Source organism: Dothidotthia symphoricarpi (assembly GCF_010015815.1).
Source record: "Dothidotthia symphoricarpi CBS 119687 unplaced genomic scaffold P153scaffold_7, whole genome shotgun sequence".
Lineage (NCBI taxonomy): Eukaryota > Fungi > Ascomycota > Dothideomycetes > Pleosporales > Dothidotthiaceae > Dothidotthia > Dothidotthia symphoricarpi.
This window is the reverse complement of record NW_022985014.1, coordinates 1,093,185-1,108,992: the sequence shown is the minus strand read 5'-3', so window position 1 is coordinate 1,108,992 and position 15,808 is coordinate 1,093,185. Positions and strand designations below refer to the sequence as shown.

Below are 15,808 nucleotides of genomic sequence, written 5' to 3'. Positions count from 1 at the left end.
CCGTGTCAAAAGTCGTATATATGCGTAGTACCGGATATAATACTGTAGAGAGTACCTGTTACAGAATAGTAGTCTGTCGTTGGAGAAAACGTGTAGGGAAAAACTTACAAGTTTTTTTCGTTCTCTTTCGCAACCAGTATATAGTGATGTGCTTCTCACGTCTTGGTTGATCAAAAGTCTTGTGTGAACAGAGATCAAAAGTAATGTTTCAATGAGTCTGGGTGGAACAATTCAACGAGTTTCTGTACAAACGGATACGAAGTGTTAGAAAAGGTATGGAAAGATGGCGAAGAAGGCATCAAGTGTGGTTCAGATGTACGAACAGATTACTTACAAGACATCGTCTGGCTGATAGTATCGAGTAAGTTTGGTGTTCAACATTGTGAGATACTCGAGTTGGTTATATAGAATCTAACTTTAAGGTGGCGAACGGGTGCAGTGAGACAAAGCTCGTAACGAAAGAAAGCTATGCAATGCTATAAGCAGTCAAGACCAGGGAATTGTTTTTTCAACACCAAAGAGTTGCTTTTACTCCAATAGTTCCAGCATTGCGTGGCCAGGCAATTATAGCGGTGTGGCGGGAACAACAAATCGCCACCTCTGAGGCGTTGGAGATCCATACGTTCTCAGCATCTAGCTTCTTGATAGCCTTCACAATCATGGAGATCTACTCCATGCCTTCGAACCTTTTCTAGCCTGAACCGACTGCTAGAGGAGGAATCCCAACTAACCAACAAGCCGCGAAGAGACTGACCAGAAAGCCGGTAAAAGAGGCAACGGCTCGGTATAAGAGACTTAACCTATCGGCAAGGTACCACTGGGTCTCGGGATGATCTTTTGGATTACAGTACGGACAGCCAGGCTCAATTCTGGAAATCCTATCGGAACTCGGAAGTATGATCTGGGACCTTGCTTACTGATTGGTGATCTATAACATATTTGAGAGCATGGATCTTAGAGTAACCCGGGGGACACGACCAGGCGAGGGATTTTGACGAAATCAGCATTTAGGCAACCGATACTAGCGAATAAGAAAAAATAAGCAGGATCTCTATCCGACTATCCGAGATCTACTGCAAATTGCGTACAGAGGAACTAGATTCGAGCTCCGCTTGATAGTTTTCTTGAACAAGGATGAAAATGAGAATTGACCCCATCTCGTGTGCTTTGGATTAACTTGCTAAGGTAAGCCATTCTCCACTTTATGTAGGTTCATTGCTTAAAATGTACTGACTAATGTGTGATCTTCCCGAAAGTCATTCGCAAGAGGCGAGTGGCTTATGTTCAGGAGACGGGGTAAGCATCACAGGGGAGGGGGAGGTGGAACCAAGAATGGTATTGCAACTCGATCGCGATGTGTTTTTGGTGTGAAAGCCTAACTCTTCGACGCACCAAAACGCGAGGAAGAGCACAGGTGTGACAGTGATACAGAGACTACGTGTTCATCAGAGCTCGACGAATTAGAAGTTGATACTAGAAAAACAAAAAGCAACGGCGTGTCTCTCGCATCAAGCTGAAAGCGGAAACAATGTGATGGTGGGGTAAGAACGACACAGTCTGGAATAATCAGAATAACCCAATTGCACAGAGGCCTAAGAAGTGCAAAATTTTCAGCAGTCCTTTCTTAGACTAGTTCTCTTTTCTTAGATATCATGGGATGTATCGTTGAGCTACTACTGCAGTGGTGTTGCTTGTTCAGACACCGACCCGATTTTCAGCTTTCAGCCTGACACAGGAGGGCGTGTGTCTACGTTGTACAAGCCTGTGTGGTCTTAAAGTCATCGTTTTACGTGTCTCCTTCTCACTGGTCTATGCGGCCGTAATGTCATCATGCAATGTTTTCGGTTGAGGAAATTGAGTACTATATAGCTCCCTCCCAGAATCATCTTTACGACGCATATCGTCTCTTCGTTGAATAAGTCTTTGAAAGAACATTGGTTCCAGATACATCTATACTATAACCCAATCTCAACATGCGTACGTACCCTTCGAAACAATATCCTGCATCATATTCTAAAACATATACACACAGCTGGTCCTACTATCTCGCGAGAAAATCCTGAAACGTACATTGTAAAGGACATCGACACGGATCACCGTTCAAATTTCGCAAACAAGTATGGCGAAGTCGAGGTATGTTTGCGTGGCCCATTTGTGTAAGGAAAGTTTACCTTATTGACCTCGAACTCAAGGTTCGTGGATATGTAAATGGGGAGGATTTCGAGACTGCCATCGAAACGTCTGTCAAGGGAACTTGGGCTGGACCACTCTACGGTAATCTGAAAGATGGTCTGGTTGTGAAATATGACGATGATACGAAAGGAGAGTTCAAGTTGTATTTGAAAAACGGTACTGAGGTTTGGTTACGTGTGGACTTCTCGAGTCTGCGTTTGGGCGATGACCACAAGCTGATAACTGTTTGACATGTTCATAGCAACAGTTACTGGGCATAAAAGCGCCTCTTCTGTCGGTGTATGAACGAGATACAATATGAAGTGTTGCAGAGAAAGACATTGCATGCCCCTAGCAGATTCCTATATGACATGCCTGGATTTACAACAAAAGCATTTCCCAGCTTTCTCTATGCGACAACGACAACTGACTTTTTAATGTCTCATAGTGAGTGGTACACTTATACAGCAAACGACCCGATAGACTGACAGCTATATCACGGCTCTTTTCCTCGATCGTGACAACATGATGCTGCTCATATTCACGTTCGGGTGAGCGAAGAAGAGTTCTCTTCTCAGTGATTCCCCTCAATTGGTTGCATAAAGTTGCGCGATGTTTGGCCCAAACCCCATGTTTTGATATATTAGCCCAAAAAGAGAACCACAAATGTCAGTTTTGTCTCGGTATACCATTTAGCAGAATTTTCGCCACGTGATAATGGGGGATGGTTGAGAAGAGCGAGATGAGGTCTAGTTACTCTATCATAGCACGTGTAATGTCATCATGTCAAAGCTGTGTCTGTGACGCGTTGATATTTGAGGATGTGCATTAAAGCGACAACGATGTAGATACAATGTGTTCATATCTAAGGCAAAAGTTAATGTTAGATAGGCAAAGGACGATCACACGTGTTGACCGCGATGTACGCGTCAATGACGCGCTGAGGGGTAAATAGCTCCAGTCTTCGACGTCACTCTAGATTAACCTTCACTTCCACCTTAACTAAATCAAACACGATCGTCCATGTACACACTCTCAATCCCCCTCCTCACAAGACGCTCTCTCACCGCGATCCGCCCGAGCATACGACAATTGCCTCGGCTCCACATCTCACGCACCTTCCACGCGCGCCCTCACCTCTACGCAGCCTACAACATGCCGCAATCCCCCAAAATCGTCAAGATCGAGGAGCTTCCCGCCAGTGAAGCAAAGTGGATCGAGTTCAAGAAAATCTCCTGGCAAGATCAAGTAGGCAAGTCTCGCGTCTGGGAAGCCGCTGCACGAAAGACGCGGGGCACATCTGGTGTTGACGCAGTCGCCATTGTCACGGTCATCCGCCACCCATCACGTCCACCCTCCACGATTATCATTCTGCAATACCGCCCACCAGTCGATGCTGTGTGTGTCGAGCTTCCTGCTGGCCTGGTCGACGCGAAGGAAAGCCCGAGCGACGCAAGTGTAAGGGAGCTGCATGAGGAGACGGGGTACAAGGGCAAGTTGAAGTTCATCAGCCCAACAATCGTCAGCGATCCGGGGCTGTCCACAGCAAACATGCAGCTGGCTATGGTAGAAGTAGATCTCAAGGAGGGTGACGAAGAGCCGGAGCAGGCGCTGGATGATGGAGAGTTTATAGAGAGAATTGTGGTGCCGCTGGATGAGTTATATGATCGATTGGTCAAGTACGACCAGGAGGGTAAAACGGTGGACGCGAGGTTATGGCATTGGGCTGCTGGATTCCAGGCTGCGAAGACGATGCTATAAGTTGGGGAATTCTATTGCAAGATGGATGGGGTGATTATGGCACCTCAGGGATAGATGAGGTTGTCGAACGAATACATGAAATCAGTCGGACATTCGGGAGAAGAGAGATATGACCCAAGTGGACAATCCACAAGCACAACGAAAAAGCAAAACAAAGTTATACATCGTACTGGCAAATCATTCTGATACACACATCTCTAATCTACTAACGTGAATTTGCATATAGGAGAGCGTAGTATTTAAATAAGTAAACAGCTGGGAACACCATCCCAGCTCGCGTGTCTCTCTTGGGGCTCGACGATATCCGGCCTAATTAAGCAACCCCCATTCCCGAGCATCCTAACAGTCATATGTGCTGGCGAAGTGCTTCACAAAGAGTTGTATCAGCCTGAGTACACTCACATATCACGGACGATAGTTGTGATGGTCTTTTATGTATACCATCCTGGTCAAAGCCACCAAGCTAAGACTAAGTTATACGTACAGAGCCATCTGTACCCATCGCCGACACAACCTCAAGACTCCCACCTCTGATGAAGGAAAGTAATCCGATCCGCCGCATCATCTCCCAACCCACAAGCCTTCCGAAAATCACCAGCCTCATCAGTTTTACTCTTCGTGCGAGCAGCAAACTTCTCAAGCGGACAGCTCATCCCCGGCCCATTGTCGCAATCAGGGATCGCGGTGATCCCATCGTTGATATTGAGCCTGACGAATTTTCTCCGTCCAGACGGCCGTGTGACGTTGCAGGACAGCAGCTCGAAGATGATGCGGCCGCCCATGGGCAGGATCTGAGATGTGCGCCACTTGCGGTTGGGCACCATGTGTGTGGCGGGTAGATGCTCGTTGTCGTTTATGATGTCAAGGGCTGCAAGCATGGGTGTTAGATCGCCGTCGTGAACGCTGCGAAGGTTAGCCACGAGTCTCGTCTGATAGTGCGATCAACGTACAAGCTGAAGAATAGAGGACCAGCGCTAGGCCCTTCGAGCATCAGATTCGTCGTAGCGTTCAGGAACAAAGAGCCCATTGAAGAAGCGTACTTGTTCCCGGGCCCTGCACGGTAATAGTGTAGCACATCTCTGGCGTATTCAAAAGACAGGAATTCGGCTTGGGTGAATACATCGCACCAATCGCTTCGTCCGCGAACCGTCGTCTCAAAGCCGCACATTTCCATCATGCTCCAGATTTCTATATCCGTAAAAGTCATTGAGGTTTGCTGACGCAGACGCTTGCGGATGGGCTTGATGAATATGGCCTGGTATTCGCGCACCAGTTTATAGCCCTGCTTGCGTCCGGCCTCGTGGTGATGTTTGTTGGCTAGACATGTTCTACCGGGCGTCAATGTGTTTGCTCCTTGCTGTGAGTGTTCCGGTATGATCTCGAGGGCTGCGACTTTGTTGGCTTCGAAGTCGATGCCAAAGAAAGCAAGCGCAAAATGACGCGCCGTTGCAATGACGCGTCGAGAGTCACTGGCCCAAAACTTGACAGGGTGATTTGGAGACTCGGAAGCTTTGGATAGGAGCCTTTTGTACCGAGTGCGAAGACGAACACCGGTTGTGAAAGCTCCGAGAGTACCTGCGAATGGGCCGGTAGAAGTCAACTGTTCGAGACTTGAATTATCTTGGTATCATCAGTAACTCAAACCACGACCGTCTCAGGGACTGTATCCCGAAAGAGACCTACCTGACCAGAAGAGCTCCCAGTCGTTGAAGAATTCAAAGTAACCCGAGAAGCGAATGCCGCTGTCTTTCATGCGTTGAACGACCGCTTTGTGGTCTAAACTCACCATAAGCCTCCATATCAGATGGTATGAGACGCTCCCACCGACCTCTACCATGTTTCTCGTTGGGATAACGTTCGCCATGTCTTGAAATCTTCCAGACATACGTGTCAGTGATCCAGTTTGTCCAGGAGTTTGTCAAGCCTCGTGATACCCACCATATGCACCTGCTCAACCTCACATCCTGCTGGAACCGCGATACCTCCATCAACAACATCATCAACTTTCTCGATCCAAGGCCCGTTGCCGCCAACGTGGTAAAGAATGTTCCAGTCTCGGGTTATGGCTCCTGCACGATGTCCCTGTCCCTCGCGCCGTTGCGGATGCCACCAGCTGCTCCAGCTCGAGTGGTAAGGCTTACTCGCACACTCGTATTCGAAGTAACCGGTATGGACGGTCTTGATCTCTGAAGCAGGGCATTTCCTCTGAAGGCATTGTAGTGGGATGTGGAGAGAAATAGCTAGAAAAGCGCCTAGCGAGGCGCCCATCCATGCGATGAGGAATATACCTGCTGTGCGAAAGGATATAGGCATTGTGTAGTTGATACTGTGATATGGACTGCAGGAACATAGCGAAAGAAAGACGTTTCTCTAGACATTGCGGGCGGCTATTCGTTGCTGAGGAAGGCGGTGTGGTGTGTACTGCACATGAATGGTCCTTCCTTCCAAAAAGCAAGGTAAGTGGATTCTACACGCCACATCCTCTCCGACACGTAGCACACGCGTGGTTTGCATTCCAAGCTTCATCGTGGAGAATAACAGCGATGGAGGGGATCATGGTTGAGAGCACTCACGCCAATGAGCAGAAGCCTCGGCATCTCACCAGCCCCTTGTCCAGCTCCACATCACACGTCGCCATTCCTCGATCAACGCGCTGTTTACAACTCAAAGACAGGTAGCCACCGTGTAGAAGCATACTGTTTGCGACGCAGATAAAGAATTCGAATCCAAACTCAACGTTCTTGCTGTACCGCAAACGCGTCTCTGAAACATCACGTCATCCTTGACAATGGCCGACAAACCCAACGTGATCACAGCAGAAGCTCACCTCAACGAACCGGATCCAGACTCGTACGCCCAGTTCCAAAGAGAAATATACGGGAAATTCAGCAAGCCAAAATACTCCACAAAACCCGCCGCCTGGGAAGCAGCTGCTCGCGAGAATGTCCCCTCACCCAACTTCTTCTATGTGCGCGGCGCCGCCAGCAGCGAATCGACATATGCCGCCAACCTCTCAGCCTTTGAGCATTACCGCCTGCGTCCGACCATGCTAGCTAACGTCACACGCCGAGACACATCTGTAGAGATCTTCGGCAAAAAGTATGCGAGCCCGCTGCTCGTCGCCCCCATCGGCGTGCAGGAGATTATGCATCCAGAAGGCGAGGAGGCAACGGCGCGGGCATGCGCCGCTGTCAAGGTCCCTATGATTCTCTCTACGGCAGCGACCCGCTCAATCGAGCAAGTCGCAAAGGCAAACGGCGACGGCGACCGCTGGTACCAACTCTACTGGCCCAAACCCCAAGCCGAAGAATTCACAGCAAGCTTACTAGCACGTGCAAAAGCGAATGGCTTCACCACGCTCGTCGTCACCCTCGACACATTCATCATGGGCTGGCGGCCCAACGACCTAGATGAGTCCTACCTGCCCTTCCTATTCGGACAGGGCTGCCAAATCGGCTTCAGCGACCCGGTCTTCCAGCAACTGTACGAAAAGATGAAAGCCGACGACACCCGGAGCGCAAGCGAGAAGCTGTCCGAACTCTGGCAGCTGCTCAAGCGCCCGGGAAGTATCGGCGGCGCAGCAAAGGTCCTCGCAAACGCCAGCACGATCCAGAAGAGCTTGCTCTTCACCAGCCTCTGGGCCGCGGGCAACTACCGCGACTGGAACGACATCCAGACCCTGCGCAAGTACTGGGACGGGCCTATTGTGCTGAAGGGCATCCAGACGGTCGAGGACGCGCGCAAGGCTATCGACCACGGCGTGGACGGCATCGTCGTGTCCAACCACGGGGGGAGACAGCTCGACGGGGCCATTGGTTCGCTCGACGCTCTGGCGGAAATCGGCGCTGATGATATTGTGAAGAGCTCTGGGCTGACGATCCTGTTCGATAGCGGGATACGGACGGGCTCGGATGTTCTCAAGGCTATTGCCCTGGGCGCTAAGGCTGTGCTGCTCGGGAGACCGTATATCTATGGGCTGGCGATGGGGGGGCAGGAGGGCGTGGAACACGTGCTTAAGTGCGTTTTGTGCGATATTGATAATAGTCTGGCGAATATGGGGAAGAAGAGTATAGCGGAGATTAGCCGGGATGATTTGAGGGTTATTCAGCAGTTGGCGAAGTTATGATTGTAGTTGATATGAACACTTTCTGATTCGAAATTATGAACCATATATCATCGTGAAGTAGATGCTTTGATCATTCATTCCCCCCACACTCAATACCCATGTTTCGCCAACTCCGCATCCGTAAACTCCGCCAATTTCTTCTGCATACCCGCATCTTGCGCAAACTTGCTCCCCGCACTTTTCACACCCACCGGTTTATAGTACGCGCCATTAACCAGATTCTCCTTACTCGTCGTCGCACACCACGCCGTATTCAGCGCACCACCCTCTGAATCCTTGTAAAAGCCCGGCAGAAACGGGGCCAAGAAGCCGGCGAGGAAAAGCCCGATTTTCAGCAGAATATTCGCGCGCATGTTGACATACAGGTCTGTGAAGATGACGCCAGGGTGCAGAGACACGGATGTGATCTGCGGGTAGCGGTCGGCGAGCTCGCGCGTAAACAGCACGTTGCTGAGCTTCGAGTTGCCGTAGCGGCGCCACGTGCCCTGTTGCTCGAGGGCGGCGTTGTCGAAGAGGAGGCCCTGGGAGGCGGCAAGGTTGTGGCCTTCGCTGCTGAGGTTTACGATGCGGACGTCTGTGCCGGGCTTCTCGGCTGTGGCGAGGAGTGTGGGTAGGAGCAGCTTTGTGAAGAGGGCGTGGCCCATGTGGTTTGTGCCGAATTGGATCTCGTAGCCTTCCTTTGTCGTGTCGAAGGGGTTGGCCATGACGCCGGCGTTGTTGATGAGCAGGTCGAGACGTGACTCCTGCTTTTGGAAGACGGCGGCCGCTTCGGCGATGGAGGAGAAGCTCGTGAGGTCGAGCTGCAGGTGCTCGATTTCGCAGGCATTGGGCACCGAGGCGCGGATGTCTTTTATCGCGGAGGCGGCTTTGGAGGCAGTGCGGGCGGCGAGGTAGATTTTGGCGGGGTTGTGGGAGGCGAGGTAGGAGACTGTTGCTTTGCCCAGGCCTGCGTTGCCTGTGATTGCGTGTCAGCTTCATCTTCTCCATAGCGATTGATCAGACGAATCGTGAGGGGGACGACGTACCGCCAGTGACAATAATCACCTTGCCCTCCAAGCTCCCAATATCCTTCTCAGGATTAAACGACACGCCCATGTTGGATTCTGTAGTATCAGATGCGATGACTTTGAAGATTGTAAGGATAGCTGTAATAGCTCAACAGCTTCGAGAGTTTGGTTCAATATATATCCCCACAAGCTCCAGTCGATAGCTTTCGTTCACTAGGCGGATCCTTGTAAAAAGCGGCAGCTAGCCCCCGGTACGGCACCACATCTCGCCGCATCGTACGGACGTAGAACGCGAAAGTCTGGCCTTCTCTTCCTCGCAAAGTCGTGATTCGATAAATGCAACTGCCCCTCAGAGCCACCGATAACTCATGAGTTGAATGACGCCCTCTATGTCCGTGCCGAGAGAGCATCTGTCTCATGACGTCATCGAAGGGCACATGTTTGACCGACCGAGCAGAGAACGCTCCGAGCGTTGAAGGTGAGGATGAAGGGGACGACGACGATGTGTGAGAAGACGAGGTGTCAGATGTACCAAGATGTTGTGCGACAAGTTTTACGCCCTTTAGCGGGCTAGTGCTTACATTTTGTTCTTCAAGGATCCAGCATGTGCGCTATTGAGGAGATGTGAATAACCAAGAAAGGTCATAGAAGACATTACTTTTGTGAATTGATGAGTGGTATCTATGAATCAAGGCATCTAACGCCGTTGGAGCAAGTACTCGCTGGAAAACACCCTACACCAACGCAAGCTCTAAACAACATGAACAATACCAGAGCAGCATTCATACATCTCATACAGCCCCAGTTAAACCTTCACCATACTAAAATCTTGATAAATTCAGCCCCGCCTCTTGAATTTTCTCTCCCTCGAGGTGGGATTCGTATCTTGATTCTCCACATCCACATCCACATCCACAGTCTGTTTTCCCAACGCTTGCGTCTTCGATGTCTCCCGATTAACTGTATCTTTCCCCTGAGCTCCCGCAGCAGATCGTGGCTTGAACGACGTCAAAAGGCTCTGACGTTCCTGCTCGGTATCGCTCGTGAGATCAATAGCGCCATCGTCCGTGAGGTCAATTGCACCATCGTACTGCGGCAGAGTCGGATGTGCCGGTTTCGGTTTTGTGGAAGGCGTTCTGCGTGCTTTTTGGGTTGGTAACGGCTGCGAAGGTCCGACTTTGGGAGCGGTGCGAGAAGCTGTTCTGGTGGGCGGCGCGGTTGAAGCTGGTCCAGAAAGAGGCGCCTTCGCAGATGACCGAGATGTGAGCCCAAATATGGGTGGTTGGACTGTCAAAGATGGTAGGGGCCGCTGTTCAGGCGATACAGATTTAGTGACGCCTTCCCACTGTTCGTCAGCATGGGCGGGTGTAAACGCGCCTAGGGCAGTCCGCGTGTTGGGTGAGGTATTGTTTGATTTCCGTGCCTGAGGTGTGGTGGAAACCCTGAAATTGGGAGTTTTCGTGGCTTTTGATTGTGATTGTAATGCCACTGGCGTCGTAGGAGAAGGTTCTGGCCACATCGGGAAAGGAGATATAGTGGAACCCCTCCTGGCGGTCGAAATGGGAGATGTAGAAGAGCTTGTTGGAGCAGTTGGAGCAGAAGGTCTTGAAGAACCTAGTGGAGCGATTGGTGCTCGATAACTGTTCAGTTCCGACACACGCTTTTGTCGAGCTTCGGTGGGTGTTATTACGGCACCTTTTTGTTGCGACTGTCTTGCATTTGGCTCGTAGGGGTTTCGCCACACAAGAGTTTGGTTAGCAGGAGCTGGCCATGGAACCATCGGAGGTGTTGAAACTGAATCGTTCATTCTCTCGGCTTGGGATTTAGCTTGCGTAGCCTTTGAAGAAACCGTGTGCGCAGAGCCTGCCGATTGATTCCCAGATGTGCCGGAGAATTCAGCATCTGTCAATGTCCCCGAGACCTCGCCGTCTGCAAGGTCGGGATCAACTCGCCGTCGCTTGGCTGGACGTACTCTCGACGGAGGAGCAGGTGGTACCTCCTCACTCTTAGTTGTGGCTGGCTGTTGACTTGGCTGAACAGCCCATGGCACGTTCTTCGCCACCGGCCGTCTTCGCTTTTGTGTCGGTTCAGCTGGTACTCCCAAAGCGCTTGGAACCGCTGGAGAACTACCAGGAGTGGGCATCGACCGTTGATCAGGGTTGACGGTGCTTCCATCTACCGCACCTCGGATAGCTTCTAGATCGTGGATGAAGTCCCAGACGAACTTCCAGGTTGCGATGTTGAGGCGCAGATCTGTAAAGTGCACACGAAGAGCGTTCCGCAGTGCTTGGATGTCGCCGATGAGCAGCTGGTTGTTCCGTGTTTCGGAGTACGTTGATATGAGGACCGTTACCGCTACCATTTCTACAGGTGCGAAGGTTTGTACACCTGTCAAAGTCTTGTTTTCGTTGGTGAACGTATTCGAGTCTTCATTGATGAGATCCTTGAACGTGTTCCAAACATTGGCAAGGTGAGATTTGAGACCGTCATCTACGGCCCCCTTGTTACTTAGTAGCTTCGGCAGATGGGAGTGATTCGTTTTTAGGATAGGTACTCCGTTTGCTGCAGTTGGATGCATGACTTCGACAATCTGGCTGAAGCAGGACAACGTGAGCTGAAAGTCCTTTGCGCGCGCTCGCTCTTTCATCAACGAGTATATGCTCGGAAAATCGTCCACGAAAAGCCTTGCCAGCTCTTGCCATGGTCCAGATTGCGCACGCATCTTTTCCGCAACGCTCAGTTGAACACCCATTTGAACTCTTGCGAAGAGATCTTCTTCTTGCTCAGAGGACAGATTGGTGAACTCGAAAGAGACGAGCTCCTTCTCGAGGAACTGCTTTTGCATCGCTTCAGAGAGGATGTTTTTGCGCCGACTTATCGACTGGTCACCGAACCACCTGTGCATGTGAGATTTGCTGCATGTGTCGATTGGTCATCGACTTACCACTTCTCTCCACGATGGTCGTGACATGGTATTATGCCTTTGATGAATGCCAGCACCGAGGACAGACGCTGTTTCCCGTCCACACAGATGAACGATGCTGTAGGCGGGCCGCCATTTTGAACAACTTCCGGCTTCTTGTTGAGAATGATAGGTGGAATATAGAAGTTTTCTGCGAAACCTAAGTATTGAGTATTGGGTTGAAAGTGATAGGCAGAGTTGCTCACCCATTAGCGAATCGACAAGGCCTGTCATTCGCTCCGCTATATTTTGTGGTCAGCCTTTTGTCAATTGACATATGTGTCTTGCTCTTACCAGTCCACACGACCTCACGCTGATACTCCGGGTCGACATCGATGGTTCCATTGTTGAGTCCATCTAGTCTTGTCAGCGTCGAGTCATTTTCCTAAGATATTACACACCTACTCATGAGATGCTGAAGGCTTCGCATCAAGACGAATGGCTTTGGCAGTTGCGGCCGTGGCCTGTATGTGCCGTTCTCTGTACCTTCGAGGAAATCATTACCGTTGAACTCATCCTTGACGTGTATCTGGAGTGTGTTAAAATTGCCGTGTTGTGTTTGTGTAGGAAAGCCACTATGCACCTGGCTAAGATCCATGTCAGGCATGCAGAGGTGAGAGTAGATAATTGGCCAAGCAGTAGCTATACCTAGATGGGTCTGCGTGAGTTTGTGTGTATTATGTAAGCAAATCTAGTTCTCAGCCTACTTAGTAAGGTTGAAAAGAACAGCTAGGACAGGCAACAAAAAGTGCTGGCCCCTGGAAAGAGACAAACAAATACCACACTAGTGTCTTGGCAACCAGATTATAGGGAGTGACAAACAATTACCCTGTCACTTGACTTGATTAGAATTACATCTAGGCTCGTAATCTAAGCTATGTATGTCTTTACATCATTTCCCTATATGCAAACAAATATTCATCTATCGTTGTGGTTTCAATCAAGTTTTCAAGGAGCTGCAACATCTTCTCGGTGAAAGTCCGCCATGCCCTCTCTAACAGCCTTGCGCAATTGTGCGCCTGCACGACCCATTTCTCCGCCACCTTTGGTAGCCTGCTCTAACCCTGCAATAACTGCGGCTTCCGCCCTGTTGTGAAACACTCTTTGCCGATCTTCGCGATCCTCGTACATCTCCGCCTCCTCGTCTCTTGTTGCACCAAAAAGGTTTAGATGCGCATAGACGTTTGAGCGTTCCGACAGTACGTGGTGCTGGGTCTGCCAGAGCGGAAAATCGCTGTCGCTTAGCACTACCGAAGCCACCGCCTGGGCGTGATAGAGTCCAATCCGGAGAAACATAGCTAACGCGGAAATCTGCTTGACCTGCAGCTTGGAGCCGGATGTCGCTGTTGATTTGACAAGTGACCCCGGAGTCGACCATTTACTTGCGGCCTCGCTCTGCCAGCCAAGCAGACTGAGGAAACATTTCAACATCTTGACCCAGCCTCCGGCGCAACTGACAACCTCATCACCCGCGACTTCAAGCAGCCATTCGAGAACGTCGAGGGCGAAGGTTCGGATTTCGGTGGCCAAGTGCGTCATACCAGCTCTGGTGTGGAGCAAGAGCTGGTCTGCATGGCCTGCGACATCTACCTTGGGCAGGCTGCGCAGAAGCTTGAGAAGTTGCTCACGTACGCCCTTTGAGCCGTCAAGGATAAGTCGCTGGACCGTAGGAATGATGACGGATGCTGGCTGGGGTAGTGGAGTTCCGGGAGGATTGCTGATGATTGCTGTAGTCAAGTAGGCGAGAGATTCCTTTCGCTGTGTGTCCGATTTGTGATTAAGTAGTCCAAGGTGATGTGCACATTGCGCTTCTGTTGTCGGAGCAGTTGTAGAGAGCGCCTGTTGTTTCAAAGCGATTGCTGTGATCATGTGAGTGATATGTACGCAGCGTGTTCTTAGACAAACTTACATTTGGCTCTGAAACTCGTGCTTGTGCTGTTGGCAGCTTTGGGCGCACCTTTTCCGACCCTCAACTTAACTTTCTGCGCAGCATCAGTACAACGAAACGATGCGGTTTTCGGTTCTTATCTCACCTGAAAGTCCTTTTTCTTCTCCTTCTTTTTCTTGGAGCTGGAAGTCATGATGTTCCTCAGCCACAATCAAGATGTGTTTTTCGGCGTGTTGTTAGGACGGCAGTCGTCGGAAGCATGAATGCTGCAAGCAACAACTACATTGGTCAGTCACGGATGTGACTTGTATGCGACTATGCGAACGTTCATGATGAGGAAAATTGAAGATCTGCAAGATGAGTCTAGCCGGAGAGGGAATGGGTAGCTTTCGACCCTGCTTGGCGAAACTCGCCGCGGCGATGCTGCGGATGCCCATCAACGATCAACGTAAATATCGGTTTGCGCAGCTCGACGCGCGCGTTCTATATTCTAACCACTTTTCCCCAACATGGCTCAGCACTCTGTGAGAATAAGCCTCATTATAATTGACGCGCAAAACTAACAACCCGCAGTCTGACGAAACGCTGTCCCTCCTCACAAGACTCAGCCAGAAACCCGGCGTGCAAAGCACCCTCATACTGTCGCGCGATACTGGGGCAATAGTCCGCACATCAGGTCTGATCTCGAAGATCTCCGAGGCAAATCCCAACAGCACCCTTCCAGCCTCGGGTGAAGCGAACGCGGACAACTACGCAAACACAAGAAAAGAGGGCGGCCTACAAAGCGCAGAAGATGTTGCAAGCATGGTGTGGTCATTCTTGAACTCAGCAGGAGACTTGTTGGATGGGCTAGATAAGGAGGATGAAGTCAAGCTTCTGAGGTTACGGACGAAGAAGAAGGAGCTCGTCATAATACCAGGTATGTTGCAGTGCATTTATAAATAAATGGCTTTAGCTGACAGAGACAGATTCCAAGTTCATTCTCGTCGCCATACACGATACTCCACCGGCATGAGAAAGTCACCGTACGCATGAGATATACTGAGCTCGTCTTCCTTCAACACTATGATACCCCACACCTCAAAATTAGATAATTCAATTTCTTGACCAAAAGCTTCCGCTCATTCTGGTTTCGATGACGTTGGACTTTCTCGAAACAACCGACCTACATATGTTGGCAATTGCATCTTGTTATGGAAGTTCTTGCGAGAACAATCCGGAATGCGCCGAAAGGAATGTCTGTGTGGAGATGCATAGATTGGGTTGCTGTCTTGTAAGAGGCAGCTGCGGAAAGCTCATTGCAGAGACAAGTGATCTGGTCTCTCCGTTTCTTGGTCAGATAGTCTGATCTCGAACGTGTTATCAGGGAGAGGCCAAATACTCATGGGTTGAGATATTCGTTCGGCGGACAAGGGCCTCCTAATCTCGGCGCGTATACTGCTTCCTGTAAAGGGTGGAGACAACACTTTGCTCCCCGTCGCAACTATCGACGGTTAGAGACGAATGAGTTTTGTCGTCGAAATAATCCCGAGCTCATTGTGTGTATTCGGCGAGCTACAGCTCGATTGAACCAAAATTAGCAATACACTTGGGCTTTGGAGCAAGACTTGTCAAACATTGAGCTTGTTTCTGGTACACCCACCATACTCACAGAGTTCCCAAACGCCGAGAAGTCTAGCCTTACCCACATAACCCTGCTCTGAACTATCCCAAGCTGGAAGGACGTACTAAAGCATCCTAATCCAGCAGCGTGCCAACACACTCACAAAGCGAGAGCACCGTGATGGTGGGGCAGCTCCCACCTATTTGTCAAGGACCCTGCATCTGGAACCCGCGCATTCGTCACTGCGGACCGAAAGCTCGAGCTTAACAAAGACTGCCCCTCCAAACAC

General features: G+C 50.3%; 8 protein-coding genes across 8 annotated transcripts; 4 read left to right on the top strand and 4 right to left on the bottom strand.

The window, feature by feature from the left end:
* Positions 1 to 1,973: 1,973 nt before the first annotated feature.
* On the top strand, positions 1,974 to 2,423 carry P153DRAFT_355866 (uncharacterized protein; the record flags this gene model as incomplete). The annotated part of the gene is made up of 3 exons (XM_033666603.1): positions 1,974 to 1,977; positions 2,033 to 2,133; positions 2,193 to 2,423. 3 exons carry the CDS (start codon positions 1,974 to 1,976, stop codon positions 2,421 to 2,423), a joined length of 336 nt encoding a protein of 111 aa, XP_033525472.1.
* A 688-nt stretch (positions 2,424 to 3,111) lies between these two features.
* On the top strand, positions 3,112 to 4,169 carry P153DRAFT_365689 (uncharacterized protein). Its single transcript, XM_033667875.1, has one exon. The coding sequence runs from the start codon at positions 3,196 to 3,198 to the stop codon at positions 3,931 to 3,933; it is 738 nt and encodes a 245-aa protein (XP_033525471.1). The 5' UTR covers positions 3,112 to 3,195; the 3' UTR covers positions 3,934 to 4,169.
* Positions 4,170 to 4,448: 279 nt separating this feature from the next.
* On the bottom strand, positions 4,449 to 5,921 carry P153DRAFT_287919 (phosphoglycerate mutase-like protein; the record flags this gene model as incomplete). Its single annotated transcript, XM_033663571.1, has 4 exons — positions 4,449 to 4,836; positions 4,884 to 5,543; positions 5,613 to 5,714; positions 5,758 to 5,921. 4 exons carry the CDS (start codon positions 5,919 to 5,921, stop codon positions 4,449 to 4,451), a joined length of 1,314 nt encoding a protein of 437 aa, XP_033525470.1.
* Positions 5,922 to 6,621: 700 nt separating this feature from the next.
* P153DRAFT_365686 (FMN-dependent alpha-hydroxy acid dehydrogenase-like protein) lies at positions 6,622 to 8,093 on the top strand. The gene has a single exon (XM_033667874.1). It carries the CDS (start codon positions 6,722 to 6,724, stop codon positions 8,057 to 8,059), a length of 1,338 nt encoding a protein of 445 aa, XP_033525469.1. The 5' UTR covers positions 6,622 to 6,721; the 3' UTR covers positions 8,060 to 8,093.
* On the bottom strand, positions 8,044 to 9,599 carry P153DRAFT_365685 (oxidoreductase-like protein). Its single transcript, XM_033667873.1, has 2 exons — positions 9,085 to 9,599; positions 8,044 to 9,014 (listed from the first exon to the last, which is right to left on the bottom strand). Exons 1-2 carry the CDS (start codon positions 9,152 to 9,154, stop codon positions 8,149 to 8,151), a joined length of 936 nt encoding a protein of 311 aa, XP_033525468.1. The 5' UTR covers positions 9,155 to 9,599; the 3' UTR covers positions 8,044 to 8,148.
* Positions 9,600 to 9,730: 131 nt separating this feature from the next.
* Positions 9,731 to 12,680, bottom strand: P153DRAFT_430331 (uncharacterized protein). Its single transcript, XM_033672832.1, has 5 exons — positions 12,434 to 12,680; positions 12,323 to 12,385; positions 12,235 to 12,270; positions 12,011 to 12,179; positions 9,731 to 11,963 (listed from the first exon to the last, which is right to left on the bottom strand). Exons 1-5 carry the CDS (start codon positions 12,633 to 12,635, stop codon positions 9,905 to 9,907), a joined length of 2,529 nt encoding a protein of 842 aa, XP_033525467.1. The 5' UTR covers positions 12,636 to 12,680; the 3' UTR covers positions 9,731 to 9,904.
* A 176-nt stretch (positions 12,681 to 12,856) lies between these two features.
* P153DRAFT_395471 (pre-rRNA-processing protein-like protein ipi1) lies at positions 12,857 to 14,248 on the bottom strand. Its single transcript, XM_033671405.1, has 3 exons — positions 14,062 to 14,248; positions 13,938 to 14,010; positions 12,857 to 13,887 (listed from the first exon to the last, which is right to left on the bottom strand). The coding sequence occupies exons 1-3, from the start codon at positions 14,107 to 14,109 to the stop codon at positions 12,977 to 12,979; spliced, it is 1,032 nt and encodes a 343-aa protein (XP_033525466.1). The 5' UTR covers positions 14,110 to 14,248; the 3' UTR covers positions 12,857 to 12,976.
* A 115-nt stretch (positions 14,249 to 14,363) lies between these two features.
* Positions 14,364 to 15,413, top strand: P153DRAFT_210628 (uncharacterized protein). Its single transcript, XM_033662560.1, has 3 exons — positions 14,364 to 14,440; positions 14,490 to 14,835; positions 14,885 to 15,413. Exons 1-3 carry the CDS (start codon positions 14,426 to 14,428, stop codon positions 14,929 to 14,931), a joined length of 408 nt encoding a protein of 135 aa, XP_033525465.1. The 5' UTR covers positions 14,364 to 14,425; the 3' UTR covers positions 14,932 to 15,413.
* Positions 15,414 to 15,808: the final 395 nt, after the last annotated feature.

Bases quoted from the DNA above. Each gene is read 5' to 3' on its own strand.
- P153DRAFT_365689 (XM_033667875.1), top strand. From the start codon at position 3,196: ATGTACACACTCTCAATCCCCCTCCTCACAAGACGCTCTCTCACCGCG.
- P153DRAFT_365686 (XM_033667874.1), top strand. From the start codon at position 6,722: ATGGCCGACAAACCCAACGTGATCACAGCAGAAGCTCACCTCAACGAA.
- P153DRAFT_365685 (XM_033667873.1), bottom strand. From the start codon at position 9,154: ATGGGCGTGTCGTTTAATCCTGAGAAGGATATTGGGAGCTTGGAGGGC. The intron at 9,015-9,084 runs GTACGTCGTCCC...ACGCAATCACAG, and splicing joins GGTGATTATTGTCACTGGCG to GCAACGCAGGCCTGGGCAAA.
- P153DRAFT_430331 (XM_033672832.1), bottom strand. From the start codon at position 12,635: ATGCCTGACATGGATCTTAGCCAGGTGCATAGTGGCTTTCCTACACAA. The intron at 12,271-12,322 runs GTAAGAGCAAGA...CACAAAATATAG, and splicing joins GCGTGAGGTCGTGTGGACTG to CGGAGCGAATGACAGGCCTT. The intron at 12,180-12,234 runs GTGAGCAACTCT...TAGGTTTCGCAG, and splicing joins CCTTGTCGATTCGCTAATGG to AAAACTTCTATATTCCACCT.
- P153DRAFT_395471 (XM_033671405.1), bottom strand. From the start codon at position 14,109: ATGACTTCCAGCTCCAAGAAAAAGAAGGAGAAGAAAAAGGACTTTCAG. The intron at 14,011-14,061 runs GTGAGATAAGAA...GATGCTGCGCAG, and splicing joins AGAAGAAAAAGGACTTTCAG to AAAGTTAAGTTGAGGGTCGG. The intron at 13,888-13,937 runs GTAAGTTTGTCT...ACATGATCACAG, and splicing joins CACGAGTTTCAGAGCCAAAT to CAATCGCTTTGAAACAACAG.
- P153DRAFT_210628 (XM_033662560.1), top strand. The intron at 14,836-14,884 runs GTATGTTGCAGT...TGACAGAGACAG, and splicing joins GGAGCTCGTCATAATACCAG to ATTCCAAGTTCATTCTCGTC.